Source organism: Acipenser ruthenus, chromosome 16, assembly GCF_902713425.1.
Source record: "Acipenser ruthenus chromosome 16, fAciRut3.2 maternal haplotype, whole genome shotgun sequence".
NCBI classification, from domain to species: Eukaryota; Metazoa; Chordata; class Actinopteri; order Acipenseriformes; family Acipenseridae; genus Acipenser; species Acipenser ruthenus.
The window spans coordinates 15965795-15980766 of record NC_081204.1 but is presented as its reverse complement, the minus strand read 5'-3'; the positions used below and the strand labels follow the sequence as shown (position 1 = coordinate 15980766).

Below are 14972 nucleotides of genomic sequence, written 5' to 3'. Positions count from 1 at the left end.
CCGTGTGCCTCATTTTTTAAAAGATTGAATAAACCATTGTAATTTCAGTTTTGATGATAATGATTTATCAGGTTACAGAACAGTACAGTGTCCTTTCTGAACGAATCGCTATCGGTGCCAAGAAGGTGTTCTTTTAAGCAAAGTTCCTGTTCCTTTAGGCAGAGCATTTACAATGGGGAAAAAATCCATTTCACCACAAGGGTGTTCTCTTAGACAAAGTGTTGTCTTAGGAGGTGTTCCTATACACAGAGACTACTGCATAGAGAAATGTTATTATGGTTTCTGACGGAATTTATAATGTTCCCTTATTCTGAAAAAAAGACAACAATTCCAAGAGTCTACTGTAAAAAAAATTGATTTATAGTGAATTTTTTATAGGAAGCGAGTTAATACTGTACATCCACAAAAACCCTGGTCCTGGGGGAGCATCTCACTGAAAAAGCCTGGTCCTGGGGGAGCATCCCACTGAAAAAGCCTGGTCCTGGGGGAGCATCCCACTGAAAAACGCTCGGGTTAACTGTTCAGAACAGTTTCATGCAAACAAAACAACTTAACCCATCAAACAGATTCATTAAAACATGACTGAAGTAAATGTAGAGCCTTGGCAATAGGAGCCAGCATACAGTCCAGCATTTTTTTCAAATGAGCTCAGTTTAGAATTCAAATATCTAATGCCAAGATAGAACTGCACTGTGCCTGCAACATGCAAGTAAGATTCATGGTAGAAATATTCGAAGCATGTTGAAGTGTAAGCATTCTGTTTAAACTCTTACTGGCTGGTTCATGCTGCAGTTGTGTGTCTGTTGCTGGGGTGTGGTTTCTAGTCTCTGTAGCTGTGTGATTGGCTGCAGGTCTGTCTGGAGGCAGGGCCCAGTGTGGAATTTCTAGCCTCTGTAGCTGTGATTGGCTGCAGGTCCAGGGGTGTGTGGTTCTGAATCCCTGTCAGTACAGCAGGTCCAGGGGGGTGGTTCTGAATCCCTGTCAGTACAGCAGGTCCAGGGGGTGCGGTTCTGAATCCCTGTCAGTACAGCAGGTCCAGGGGGAGCGTTTCTGAATCCATGTCAGTACAGCAGGTCCAGGGGGATGCGGTTCTGAATCCATGTCAGTACAGGAGGTCCAGGGGGGGTGGTTCTGAATCCCTGTCAGTACAGCAGGTCCAGGGGGGTGCGGTTCTGAATCCCTGTCAGTACAGCAGGTCCAGGGGGGTGCGGTTCTGAATCCCTGTCAGTACAGCAGGTCCAGGGGGAGCGTTTCTGAATCCATGTCAGTACAGCAGGTCCAGGGGGATGCGGTTCTGAATCCATGTCAGTACAGGAGGTCCAGGGGGGGTGGTTCTGAATCCCTGTCAGTACAGCAGGTCCAGGGGGGTGCGGTTCTGAATCCCTGTCAGTACAGCAGGTCCAGGGGGGTGGTTCTGAATCCCTGTCAGTACAGCAGGTCCAGGGGGTGCGGTTCTGAATCCCTGTCAGTACAGCAGGTCCAGGGGGGTGCGGTTCTGAATCCCTGTCAGTACAGCAGGTCCAGGGGGGTGCGGTTCTGAATCCCTGTCAGTACAGCAGGTCCAGGGGGGTGCGGTTCTGAATCCCTGTCAGTACAGCAGGTCCAGGGGGGGGGGGTGGTTCTGAATCCCTGTCAGTACAGCAGGTCCGGGGGGGGGGGGGGTGGTTCTGAATCCCTGTCAGTACAGCAAGTCCAGGGGGGGGTGGTTCTGAATCCCTGTCAGTACAGCAGGTCCAGGGGGGGGTGGTTCAGAATCCCTGTCAGTACAGCAGGTCCAGGGGGGTGTGGTTCAGAGTCCCTGTCGGTACAACAGGTCCGGGGGGGGGTGGTTCTGAATCCCTGTCCGTACAACAGGTCCAGGGGGGGGGGTGGTTCTGAATCCCTGTCAGTACAGCAGGTCCAGGGGGTATGGTTCAGAGTCCCTGTCAGTACAACAGGTCCAGGGGGGGTGGTTCTGAATCCCTGTAGTTTTACCTGCTGCTGTGTTTGTGTTTCAGGCGATGAGGAGCCCCCTGTTCTGAGCTCCACACACTCCTCGGTCTCCACAGTGTGTAAAGCCGAGCTCCACCACAGCCACTTACAAAGTGAAGGACTGCAGCCCGTCGCACCTCTGTAGTGTGGCACCGCCCTGGACTTGCATTGCCACTTTACTGCCTGACCCACCACCCTCTTGGAGCAGAGAGAAGACAGCCGTCCTGCTTTGCACCCCCTACCAGGAGAGGCACTGCAGAAGCTGTGAACCCAACAGCCGCTCGTTCAGTTTCACTAGTTGAGCTTCACAAGCAGCTTGGAGATACAGGATAGCTCTCATACAGGCTAGTCTAAGGTCTCGGGGTCTAGACTGCATTGGCGGAGAAAAGGTGTTTATCACAGACAGACAGGTGCTAGTTAATACAACTTCATGAAAACAATGAATGTACAGCGCCCCCTGTGGACCACCGTGGAAGTTAACAATGTGCATCACGTCGTATGGCAGCTGGACGTACCAAATTCAAGTGCGCTCCCTCCCTCCCTCTCTCTCTGTGACTGGTTCCTTTGCTCCCTCAATGCGTGTCTCTAGTCCTCTTGTCGCTGCTTAACCACCTTGTGTCGTTGAAACTGAAAGGGATCATCTTAACCTCAGCATTTTATACTGATCAAGGATTGAAAATGTGACGTATTAATATATACTTTAATGCTATTCATTTCATTTTGATATAAATGGGTTCATATAATAAACTGATGCCTCCTTTATTGCCACATGTTGCTTTCAGGCACCGTACTATTTGTTTTGCTGATATACAGTTGATATATATATATTTTTCTGTGACATGCCCCGAGAGTTTGCTTTCTGACTACTCTGATAAGATGCAGCTGTGGGGGGAGCCAGAAACAAACACTTTGGGGTAGATTACCGAAAATTAAATGTTTAAAGAAAAATAGTCTGCTGCCTGAGAAGTGCGTATTTGTGAATAGAGAGTAAACCCTTTGTCTCCTGGCCCCCCAGTGGCTGTAGTACAGCAGCTGTTCTGGATCCAGGTACAGCGTGGCTCTGTTGTGACTGCTGCATCACAGATAGGGAGTCTACAGCACAAACACAACAGGGCTCAGAACTACCCTGTATACCGGCAGGGGCTCCACAATGAAAAGGGTTCAACGCTTTGGCTTAACGTCAAGTTTACTCCCTAAACAACATCATTAGAAGAATACTTTATACCCTCTAGATTTACATAATATATCATTTATTATCTCTATTAGCCAGTGATACACATTCTTAATCATTAGTGATTAGTGTTTCTGCACCTATGGATATTGGTCATGTTTAATGAAGTCACATCACCATGTTTCACCTGTGTGGCACAGAGTAATGAGGCCAGTTAGTATAAGAATGACTTCTAGGGGTGTGCACCGCTAAATTATTTTGTTCCAGAAATGTCCATATTTGTCCCTGCGCAACTAATTATTGACAGTATGAATCAAGGTTCTGAAATCACACTTCTTGCCTTATTAGCTCCAAGCAACATTATTATTAATATATATATATAATAATTATAATAATAATAATATTTACAGACTTTAATTCAGGATATGAATTTGTTTCAAATACAAGATCTAGAATGAACAGTTGCTGCCTTTTCCTGGTCCTGTGCTGTAGGTCAGTTTTACTCCAGTGGTCTCTGCGTACCTGGAAGCAGGTTTTTTTTTGTTTATTATATCTCAAATTTAAGTAAAATAAAAGCTGTCCCAATGACAGATCAAGTGATAAGGTAGTTAGCAGTAATGAGCAGTAGTGCGAACAGGTAGGAGGAAAACTGATTGTAAACCCTTGAGAAGCGAACATTAAAACAGGAGGTTCAGTGACAGTGCAGCGTTGCTGCAGGATCATGATTCTCAGAGACTGGCAAGCCCACTTTCTGATCATCACAGTATAAGGATTAGGACAGAGCCGACATCACCACAAAGCATCTTGCTGTTATTTTGGCTCGTCGGTGTTGCAGGCGTGCTTATTTGATGGAGAGGGACACACTGTATCAGAAGGAGAGGGGTGGAGGGGTGAAATGGCATCTGCTGTAGATGTGACCCCAATGTGAAATGCAGGATCTAGATCCTGTTCCAAGGGGAATGGCTGGGCGCTAAGAGACCAAAAAACCCCAGCCTAGCTTTAACATCGGCATTAACAGAATGGGTTCTTTCAGATTAGCACAATCCAATTGTACGTTATCGGGATCACAGCCTGTGTTCCTGCTTGAAGTCATGGGATTTTTTTAACCTTTATGTTGGTTTGACCGGTGTTTTATAATGTGTCAGTCTTTTTTAAAAGGCTGTATGTTGTGTCTGTCCTGGACCAGGGCTAGGGCTATATGCTGTATCTATCCTGGACCAGGGCTAGGGCTGTATGTTGTGTCTGTCCTGGACCAGGGCTAGGGCTATATGCTGTGTCTGTCCTGGACCAGGGCTAGGGCTGTATGCTGTATCTATCCTGGACCAGGGCTAGGGCTTTATGCTGTGTCTGTCCTGGACCAGGGCTAGGGCTGTATGCTGTGTCTGTCCTGGACCAGGGCTAGGGCTGTATGCTGTGTCTGTCCTGGACCAGGGCTAGGGCTGTATGCTGTGTCTGTCCTGGACCAGGGCTAGGGCTGTTTGCTGTGTCTGTCCTGGACCAGGGCTAGGGCTGTATGCTGTATCTATCCTGGACCAGGGCTAGGGCTATATGCTGTGTCTGTCCTGGACCAGGGCTAGGGCTGTATGCTGTGTCTGTCCTGGACCAGGGCTAGGGCTGTTTGCTGTGTCTGTCCTGGACCAGGGCTAGGGCTGTATGCTGTATCTATCCTGGACCAGGGCTAGGGCTGTATGCTGTATATATCCGGGACCAGGGCTAGTTCAAATGTGCTGAATAGTTGTTGCATGTTTTTTTTCATGTGCTTATTATTTTTTTTTGTGTGTGTGTATGGTTTTATTATTTTATTTATTCTTTTTAGTACAGCTTTTTCTTATAATAGATGCATATTTATAATGTAATTCATACTGCAAAATTAACACTGGGGGTGGAGTTGGGGGCGTGGTGAAATAATCTGATTGCGTTTAATGAGATCAATTAGAACAATCTTATCCATTGCATATTGTTTAGAAAACTAAGGATTTTAAACTTGAATCAAGAATACAATCATTCCTGAACACAAGCCTTTAACTCTTGATTTATACACTATTGTGGAGGTAAAGAAGCCAGCATCGCTCGAGAGCGTGTTTTTATTAACCTCAAACTCTGTGTTACTTCTCATTAAAAATGATTTCAGTAACAGAGTTAAAGCTTTCTCAACTGGACCCAATTCATGGCAGTGCGACAAGATCCTTCTATATCCATGTAAGATTGCACTGCAGTGAGGTGGAGGTTTACAGCAAGAGTAGAGGGCAATGGAGAGCAACTCATGTTGATCCACGAAAATGGGCTGAATTAATCCAAGGCTTCACTTTTCCATAACTCCCATTAACATACAGCAGCAGCACCATGGGGTCTGTCCAATTGATCTAGACAGTAGCAGGTCTAAATATCACCACGAACATAATTGAAACGTGAGAGAAAAGGTTCTGAAAACCGACCCTCTGATAGTGGGGGGGGGGGGGGGGGGTGCATTTCTGTCTGTATGAAAACCACCCTCTGATAGGGAGGGGGTAGTTAGCGAGTACGGTGGAATTTAGATCTGTGACTCAGTTTAGATTAATTGGATAGACGCCCGTAATTCCGGTCCTGGAGGGCCGGTGTCCCTCCTGGCTTTTGTTCCAACTGTGCTCTAAATTACTTAATTAGACCAATAATTGGTAATAATTGATCCAATTAAGTAATTTAGGGCAAAGTTGGAACAAAAGCCGGGAGGGACACCGGCCCTCCAGGACCGGAATTGCCCACCCCCGTTGTAGCTGGTGGATCTCAATACTTTGTCAAGTCCTTTGCTTTCCTCTCCTGTGTCGCATGTAATAAACCCCACCTGACACCTCGGAGATATGTGTGGGCACCCCAATACCTTTACACAGGAAGTGAACATGGAGAGGAACACTACGTTAAACTCATAGTGTTGTGGCTGGACAAACAGGCTTCCTGTGGGTCATGTAAAACAATGAGGGGCTTGTGAGCAGCGTGTTCTGCTACTGAGTGGTGACAGTGTTATTCAAGCCTTGGTTATAACACCTTGCAATTGATTAATAGTGTCCTGTTACAGTTACAGGACAGTCTCCGCTTCCTGTTACAGTTACAGGACAGTCTCCGCTTCTTGTTACAGTTACAGGACAGTCTCCGCTTCCTGTTACAGTTACAGGACAGTCTCCGCTTCCTGTTACAGTTACAGGACAGTCTCCGCTTCTTGTTACAGTTACAGGACAGTCTCCTCTTCCTGTTACAGTTACAGGACAGTCTCCGCTTCCTGTTCAGTTACAGGATAGTCTCCGCTTCTTGTTACAGTTACAGGACAGTCTCTGCTTCCCCTTTCCTGCTCTTTGATTAATAGCGTCCTGTTAGTTACAGGACAGTCTCTGCTTCCTGTTACAGTTACAGGACAGTCTCTGCTTCCTGTTACAGTTACAGGACAGTCTCTGCTTCCTGTTACAGTTACAGGACAGTCTCCGCTTCCTGTTACAGTTACAGGACAGTCTCTGCTTCCCCTTTCCTGCTCTTTGATTAATAGCGTCCTGTTAGTTACAGGACAGTCTCTGCTTCCTGTTACAGTTACAGGACAGTCTCCGCTTCCTGTTACAGTTACAGGACAGTCTCTGCTTCCCCTTTCCTGCTCTTTGATTAATAGCGTCCTGTTAGTTACAGGACAGTCTCCGCTTCCTGTTACAGTTACAGGACAGTCTCCGCTTCCTCTCCTGCTCTTTGATCTGGCCACACACTGCATTATGTGAAATCTGTATCTCGCATGACCCTGTTTGATGTTTTATAATTGAATTGTAAGCAAGAAAAGAAGCACCCTTTGTATTTTTTCTTCCATCATCGGTACTTTTTGGTACTTTGCAAACCCTTTTTTGATGTTATTTTTATAGTTTAGATAAATAGAGATGACATTTCTAAATTATATAAACACTTTGTACTGTTTTATAGTACCTGATGCAATGAATAAATCCAGCTGTTAAAATCGAGGTACCTTTGTCTCCCTGCTTTATTTGTTTAGTATTAGTATCGGGGTTTTGATTCTGTTTTATTTTAAGTTATTCGCTACACAGACATTTAAATATAAAGCAATGCAAAGTTTCAGAAGAGCATTATATTACAAACACACCAATAAGAATATCAAGCAGTGATTGAGGGCGCTCCCCATGACCAGCTGGACGAGGCTGCAGACCCACGTAAGAGATCATATAAAGCACAGGGCAGCTATGAGGCTGGAGATGGGGAGATCGAGCACGGGGCAGCTATGAGGCTGGAGCAGGGGGAGATCGAGCACGGGGCAGCTATGAGGCTGGAGCAGGGGGAGATCAAGCACGGGGCAGCTATGAGGCTGGAGATGGGGAGATCGAGCACGGGGCAGCTATGAGGTGGGAGCAGGGGGAGATCGAGCATGGGACGGCTATGAGGCTGGAGCAGGGGGAGATCGAGCACGGGGCAGCTATGAGGCTGGAGATGGGGAGATCGAGCACGGGGCAGCTATGAGGCTGGAGATGGGGAGATCGAGCACGGGGCAGCTATGAGGCTGGAGAAGGGGGAGATCGAGCACGGTGCAGCTATGAGGCTGGAGATGGGGAGATCGAGCATGGGGCAGCTATGAGGCTGGAGATGGGGAGATCGAGCACAGGGCAGCTATGAGGCTGGAGCAGGGGGAGATCGAGCATGGGGCGGCTATGAGGCTGGAGATGGGGAGATCGAGCACAGGGCGGCTATGAGGCTGGAGATGGGGAGATCGAGCACGGGGCGGCTATGAGGCTGGAGATGGGGAGATCGAGCACGGGGCAGCTATGAGCCTGGAGATGGAGAGATTGAGGATGGGGCAGCTATGAGGCTGGAAATGGGGGAGATAGAGCAAAGGGAGGCGCAGGGATATGAATGAACAAATGCAAATAAGGGGCGCTTTAATTGTTTCTGTTTGACTGATCCAATGTGTGAAGGGGGCAGTCTTTCCTCCTGAAGCAAAGTTACAGATAATTTAATAAAAACTCGACTAACCAGGGATCAGTTTATCACCATACACATACCCCCTCCACAGCTGTAAATTCAACAACAGAACTATCAGTATGATGTACAAGTTGAGGATGTCCAGAATGTGAATACCAGAGTTTCATCCCAATTTAATAAGCAGGCTGGCAGGGATTTCTTGTTCTTGTCGTTCTGTTTTTTTTTTTTTTTAAAGCTACAGTTCTCCCATCTATTCAATATTTGACACATGCCATCTGCTATGAGGCATTGTGAGTCCTTGTGAAAGAGCCACACTGTGTGTAATGGGATGGTGATGATGGAACTCTGCTCTGGTATTAACAGAAACCACACTAGAATGTTCAAACAGAGTGGGAGGAGCCTGGACTTGTACAAGGGGGTGCATTGCATTGCATCATCAGGGTAAGTGAGGCGTTCCTACTGTAGTTTGAGCCAGAACACAGGGAGGAGCGCGATGTTATCACAGACAAGCTCAGGGAACTTAAGCTTATCCACGCACCCGCTGGAATGACCAAATGGAAAGTTACACACCCTATCTGGGAATTTAGAGGCTTTTAAAATAGAGGCTTTATAAAAGATTTCCTGAGTGGAGGGAGAAAGAAGGGAGAGCACAGTGATGAATCTGACTGCACAGCATCACTGCTCACATCTCACAGGAATCTGACTGCACAGCATCACTGCTCACGTCTCACAGGGAGCTGACTGCACAGCATCACTGTTCACGTCTCACAGAGAGCTAACTGCACAGCATCACTGCTCACGTCTCACAGAGAGCTGACTGCACAGCATCACTGCTCACGTCTCTCAGAGAGCTGACTGCACAGCATCACTGCTCACGTCTCACAGGGAGCTGACTGCACAGCATCACTGCTCACGTCTCACAGAGAGCTGACTGCACAGCATCACTGCTCACGTCTCACAGGGAGCTGACTGCACAGCATCACTGCTCACGTCTCACAGGAATCTGACTGCACAGCATCACTGCTCACGTCTCACAGGGAGCTGACTGCACAGCATCACTGCTCACGTCTCACAGGAATCTGACTGCACAGCATCACTGCTCACGTCTCACAGGGAGCTGACTGCACAGCATCACTGTTCACGTCTCACAGAGAGCTGACTGCACAGCATCACTGCTCACGTCTCACAGAGAGCTGACTGCACAGCATCACTGCTCATGTCTCACAGAGAGCTGACTGCACAGCATCACTGCTCACGTCTCACAGGAATCTGACTGCACAGCATCACTGCTCACGTCTCACAGGGACCTGACTGCACAGCATCCCTGCTCACGTCTCTCAGGGACCTGACTGCACAGCATCACTGCTCACGTCTCTCAGGAACCTGACTACACAGCATCACTGCTCACGTCTCACAGGAACCTGACTGCACAGCATCACTGCTCACGTCTCACAGAGAGCTGACTGCACAGCATCACTGCTCACGTCTCACAGGAACCTGACTGCACAGCATCACTGCTCACGTCTCACAGGGACCTGACTGCACAGCATCCCTGCTCACGTCTCTCAGGGACCTGACTGCACAGCATCACTGCTCACGTCTCACAGGGAGCTGACTGCACAGCATCACTGCTCACGTCTCACAGAGAGCTGACTGCACAGCATCACTGCTCACGTCTCACAGGAACCTGACTGCACAGCATCACTGCTCACGTCTCACAGAGAGCTGACTGCACAGCATCACTGCTCACGTCTCACAGAGAGCTGACTGCACAGCATCACTGCTCACGTCTCTCAGGGACCTGATTGCACAGCATCACTGCTCATGTCTCACAGAGAGCTGACTGCACAGCATCACTGCTCATGTCTCACAGAGAGCTGACTGCACAGCATCACTGCTCACGTCTCACAGAGAGCTGACTGCACAGCATCACTGCTCACGTCTCACAGGGAGCTGACTGCACAGCATCACTGCTCACGTCTCTCAGGGACCTGACTGCACAGCATCACTGCTCATGTCTCACAGAGAGCTGACTGCACAGCATCACTGCTCACGTCTCACAGGAACCTGACTGCACAGCATCACTGCTCACGTCTCTCAGGATCCTGACTACACAGCATCACTGCTCACGTCTCACAGGAACCTGACTGCACAGCATCACTGCTCACGTCTCACAGGAACCTGACTGCACAGCATCACTGCTCACGTCTCACAGGGACCTGACTGCACAGCATCCCTGCTCACGTCTCTCAGGGACCTGACTGCACAGCATCACTGCTCACGTCTCACAGGGAGCTGACTGCACAGCATCACTGCTCACGTCTCACAGGAACCTGACTGCACAGCATCACTGCTCACGTCTCACAGAGAGCTGACTGCACAGCATCACTGCTCACGTCTCACAGAGAGCTGACTGCACAGCATCACTGCTCACGTCTCACAGAGAGCTGACTGCACAGCATCACTGCTCACGTCTCTCAGGGACCTGATTGCACAGCATCACTGCTCATGTCTCACAGAGAGCTGACTGCACAGCATCACTGCTCACGTCTCACAGGAACCTGACTGCACAGCATCACTGCTCAGGTCTCACAGAGAGCTGACTGCACAGCATCACTGCTCACGTCTCACAGGGAGCTGACTGCACAGCATCACTGCTCACGTCTCACAGGGAGCTGACTGCACAGCATCACTGCTCACGTCTCTCAGGGATCTGACTGCACAGCATCACTGCTCATGTTATTATTATTTTTATTATTATTTATTTCTTAGCAGACGCCCTTATCCAGGGCGACTTACAATTGTTACAAGATATCACATTATACATTATTTCACATTATACAGATATCACATTATTTTACATACAATTACCCATTTATACAGTTGGGTTTTTACTGGAGCAATCTAGGTAAAGTACCTTGCTCAAGGGTACAACAGCAGTGTCCCCCACTGGGGATTGAACCCACAACCCTCCGGTCTAGAGTCCAGAGCCCTAACCACTACTCCACACTGCTGCCCAGAGAGCTGACTGCACAGCATCACTGCTCACGTCTCACAGGAACCTGACTGCACAGCATCACTGCTCACGTCTCACAGAGAGCTGACTGCACAGCATCACTGCTCACGTCTCACAGAGAGCTGACTGCACAGCATCACTGCTCACGTCTCACAGAGAGCTGACTGCACAGCATCACTGCTCACGTCTCACAGAGAGCTGACTGCACAGCATCACTGCTCACGTCTCACAGAGAGCTGACTGCACAGCATCACTGCTCACGTCTCACAGAGAGCTGACTGCACAGCATCACTGCTCACGTCTCTCAGGAACCTGACTGCACAGCATCACTGCTCACGTCTCACAGAGAGCTGACTGCACAGCATCACTGCTCACGTCTCACAGAGAGCTGACTGCACAGCATCGACTGCTCACGTCTCACAGAGAGCTGACTGCACAGCATCACTGCTCACGTCTCACAGAGAGCTGACTGCACAGCATCACTGCACATGTCTCACAGAGAGCTGACTGCACAGCATCACTGCTCACGTCTCTCAGGAACCTGACTGCACAGCATCACTGCTCACGTCTCACAGGAACCTGACTGCACAGCATCACTGCTCACGTCTCACAGAGAGCTGACTGCACAGCATCACTGCTCACGTCTCACAGAGAGCTGACTGCACAGCATCACTGCTCACGTCTCACAGGGACCTGATTGCACAGCATCACTGCTCATGTCTCACAGGGAGCTGACTGCACAGCATCACTGTTCACGTCTCACAGAGAGCTGACTGCACAGCATCACTGCTCACGTCTCACAGGAATCTGACTGCACAGCATCACTGCTCACGTCTCACAGGGAGCTGACTGCACAGCATCACTGCTCACGTCTCACAGAGAGCTGACTGCACAGCATCACTGCTCACGTCTCACAGAGAGCTGACTGCACAGCATCACTGCTCATGTATCACAGGAACCTGACTGCACAGCATCACTGCTCACGTCTCTCAGGAACCTGACTACACAGCATCACTGCTCACGTCTCACAGGAACCTGACTGCACAGCATCACTGCTCACGTCTCACAGAGAGCTGCTCACGTCTCACAGGAACCTGACTGCACAGCATCACTGCTCACGTCTCACAGGGACCTGACTGCACAGCATCCCTGCTCACGTCTCTCAGGGACCTCACTGCTCACGTCTCACAGAGAGCTGACTGCACAGCATCACTGCTCATGTCTCACAGAGAGCTGACTGCACAGCATCACTGCTCACGTCTCACAGGGACCTGACTGCACGGCATCACTGCTCATGTCTCACAGAGAGCTGACTGCACAGCATCACTGCTCACGTCTCACAGAGAGCTGACTGCACAGCATCACTGCTCACGTCTCACAGAGAGCTGACTGCACAGCATCACTGCTCACGTCTCACAGAGAGCTGACTGCACAGCATCACTGCTCACGTCTCACAGAGAGCTGACTGCACAGCATCACTGCTCACGTCTCACAGAGAGCTGACTGCACAGCATCACTGCTCACGTCTCACAGAGAGCTGACTGCACAGCATCACTGCTCACGTCTCACAGGAACCTGACTGCACAGCATCACTGCTCACGTCTCTCAGGAACCTGACTACACAGCATCACTGCTCACATCTCACAGAGAGCTGACTGCACAGCATCACTGCTCACGTCTCTCAGGGACCTGACTGCACAGTATCACTGCTCACGTCTCCAGGGAGCCGACTGCACAGCATCACTGTTCACGTCTCACAGAGAGCTGACTGCACAGCATCACTGCTCACGTCTCACAGGAACCTGACTGCACAGCATCACTGCTCACGTCTCACAGGGACCTGACTGCACAGCATCACTGCTCACGTCTCACAGAGAGCTGACTGCACAGCATCACTGCTCACGTCTCACAGAGAGCTGACTGCACAGCATCACTGCTCATGTCTCACAGAGAGCTGACTGCACAGCATCACTGCTCACGTCTCACAGGAACCTGACTGCACAACATCACTGTTCACGTCTCACAGAGAGCTGACTGCACAGCATCACTGCTCATGTCTCACAGAGAGCTGACTGCACAGCATCACTGCTCACGTCTCACAGGGACCTGACTGCACGGCATCACTGCTCATGTCTCACAGAGAGCTGACTGCACAGCATCACTGCTCACGTCTCACAGGGACCTGACTGCACGGCATCACTGCTCATGTCTCACAGAGAGCTGACTGCACAGCATCACTGCTCACGTCTCACAGAGAGCTGACTGCACAGCATCACTGCTCACGTCTCTCAGGGACCTGACTGCACAGCATCACTGCTCACGTCTCACAGGAACCTGACTGCACAGCATCACTGCTCACGTCTCTCAGGAACCTGACTACACAGCATCACTGCTCACGTCTCACAGGAACCTGACTGCACAGCATCACTGCTCACGTCTCACAGAGCGCTGACTGCACAGCATCACTGCTCACGTCTCACAGAGAGCTGACTGCACAGCATCACTGCTCATGTCTCACAGAGAGCTGACTGCACAGCATCACTGCTCACGTCTCACAGGGACCTGACTGCACGGCATCACTGCTCATGTCTCACAGAGAGCTGACTGCACAGCATCACTGCTCACGTCTCACAGAGAGCTGACTGCACAGCATCACTGCTCATGTCTCACAGAGAGCCGACTGCACAGCATCACTGCTCACGTCTCACAGAGAGCTGACTGCACAGCATCACTGCTCACGTCTCACATGGACCTGACTGCACGGCATCACTGCTCATGTCTCACAGGGAGCTGACTGCACAGCATCACTGCTCACGTCTCACAGGAACCTGACTGCACAGCATCACTGCTCACGTCTCTCAGGAACCTGACTACACAGCATCACTGCTCACGTCTCACAGAGAGCTGACTGCACAGCATCACTGCTCACGTCTCACAGAGAGCTGACTGCACAGCATCACTGCTCACGTCTCACAGAGAGCTGACTGCACAGCATCACTGCTCACGTCTCTCAGGGACCTGACTGCACAGCATCACTGCTCACGTCTCACAGGGAGCTGACTGCACAGCATCACTGTTCACGTCTCTCAGGGAGCTGGGTTATGTGTTTCAGGAATCTGGGGTTAGCCTAGCAGTTTTAATGTTCACTTGTCATTGCTCTTTTGGTTATTTCAAGTTCAATAATTTTTTTATTTTAATTTTGTTTGCAGTTGGTTTATCTCTCTCTCTGAACATGGTCCTAATTTGTGTGAAATGCACAACACCTCAGAGATGATGCTCAGTTGTTTACAACGTCCTGCCAACAGTGGCCAAGCTGGAAGCAAATAGAAAGCCCATTGAGCAGCAGCATGTGGATTGAAAACGCTCAATGGCGGGAGGCAGCGCCCCCTGTGGTGAATTAGGTGTACACTATTTCTTATGAATTCTGAACACGGTCTGGTGGTTTATGTTGTTGGGAACGGTTATCTTCTTAAACTAGCTGGATCTATAGAGAAAAAAATACATTTACTTTATAAACTATAATACGAATTCAGTTTTAAATAATATCAATTAATTTTAAAATATTAAATTCAAATACTTAATTAATTTTAAAATAAATAATGTATTTATTAATATTTATAAATTAGATGTGCCAATAGGGAATTGATCTTGAAACATTTTCAAGTATTTGCAAAAATTATTTATTGATATTTATAATGTGATGCTATTTTCAAATATTTGAAAAATGAATGAAAACTATTACTATTTGAATTATTCATGTTTAAAAAAAAAGTTCAACAAATTCCCTTTTGGCACCCTACATAAATTCTGGTGCTATTTTCCTTACTTAATATGTATGCTCCTGCTAACTGGCCTTCAATGTTGAACTCGACTGTA

General features: G+C 48.9%; 1 protein-coding gene across 2 annotated transcripts in view; it reads left to right on the top strand.

Moving 5' to 3' along the window:
• The window catches only part of LOC117414156 (interleukin-17 receptor D), a 46783-nt gene extending 41197 nt beyond the window's left edge, over positions 1–5586 (top strand). For both annotated transcript variants that reach the window (XM_058988914.1, XM_058988913.1), the window contains exon 13: positions 1998–5586. In XM_058988914.1, coding sequence (XP_058844897.1) covers positions 1998–2116 — 119 coding nt within the window. In that variant the 3' untranslated portion in view covers positions 2117–5586. The remainder of the gene's footprint in view (positions 1–1997) is intronic.
• The last annotated feature ends 9386 nt before the right edge of the window (positions 5587–14972 follow it).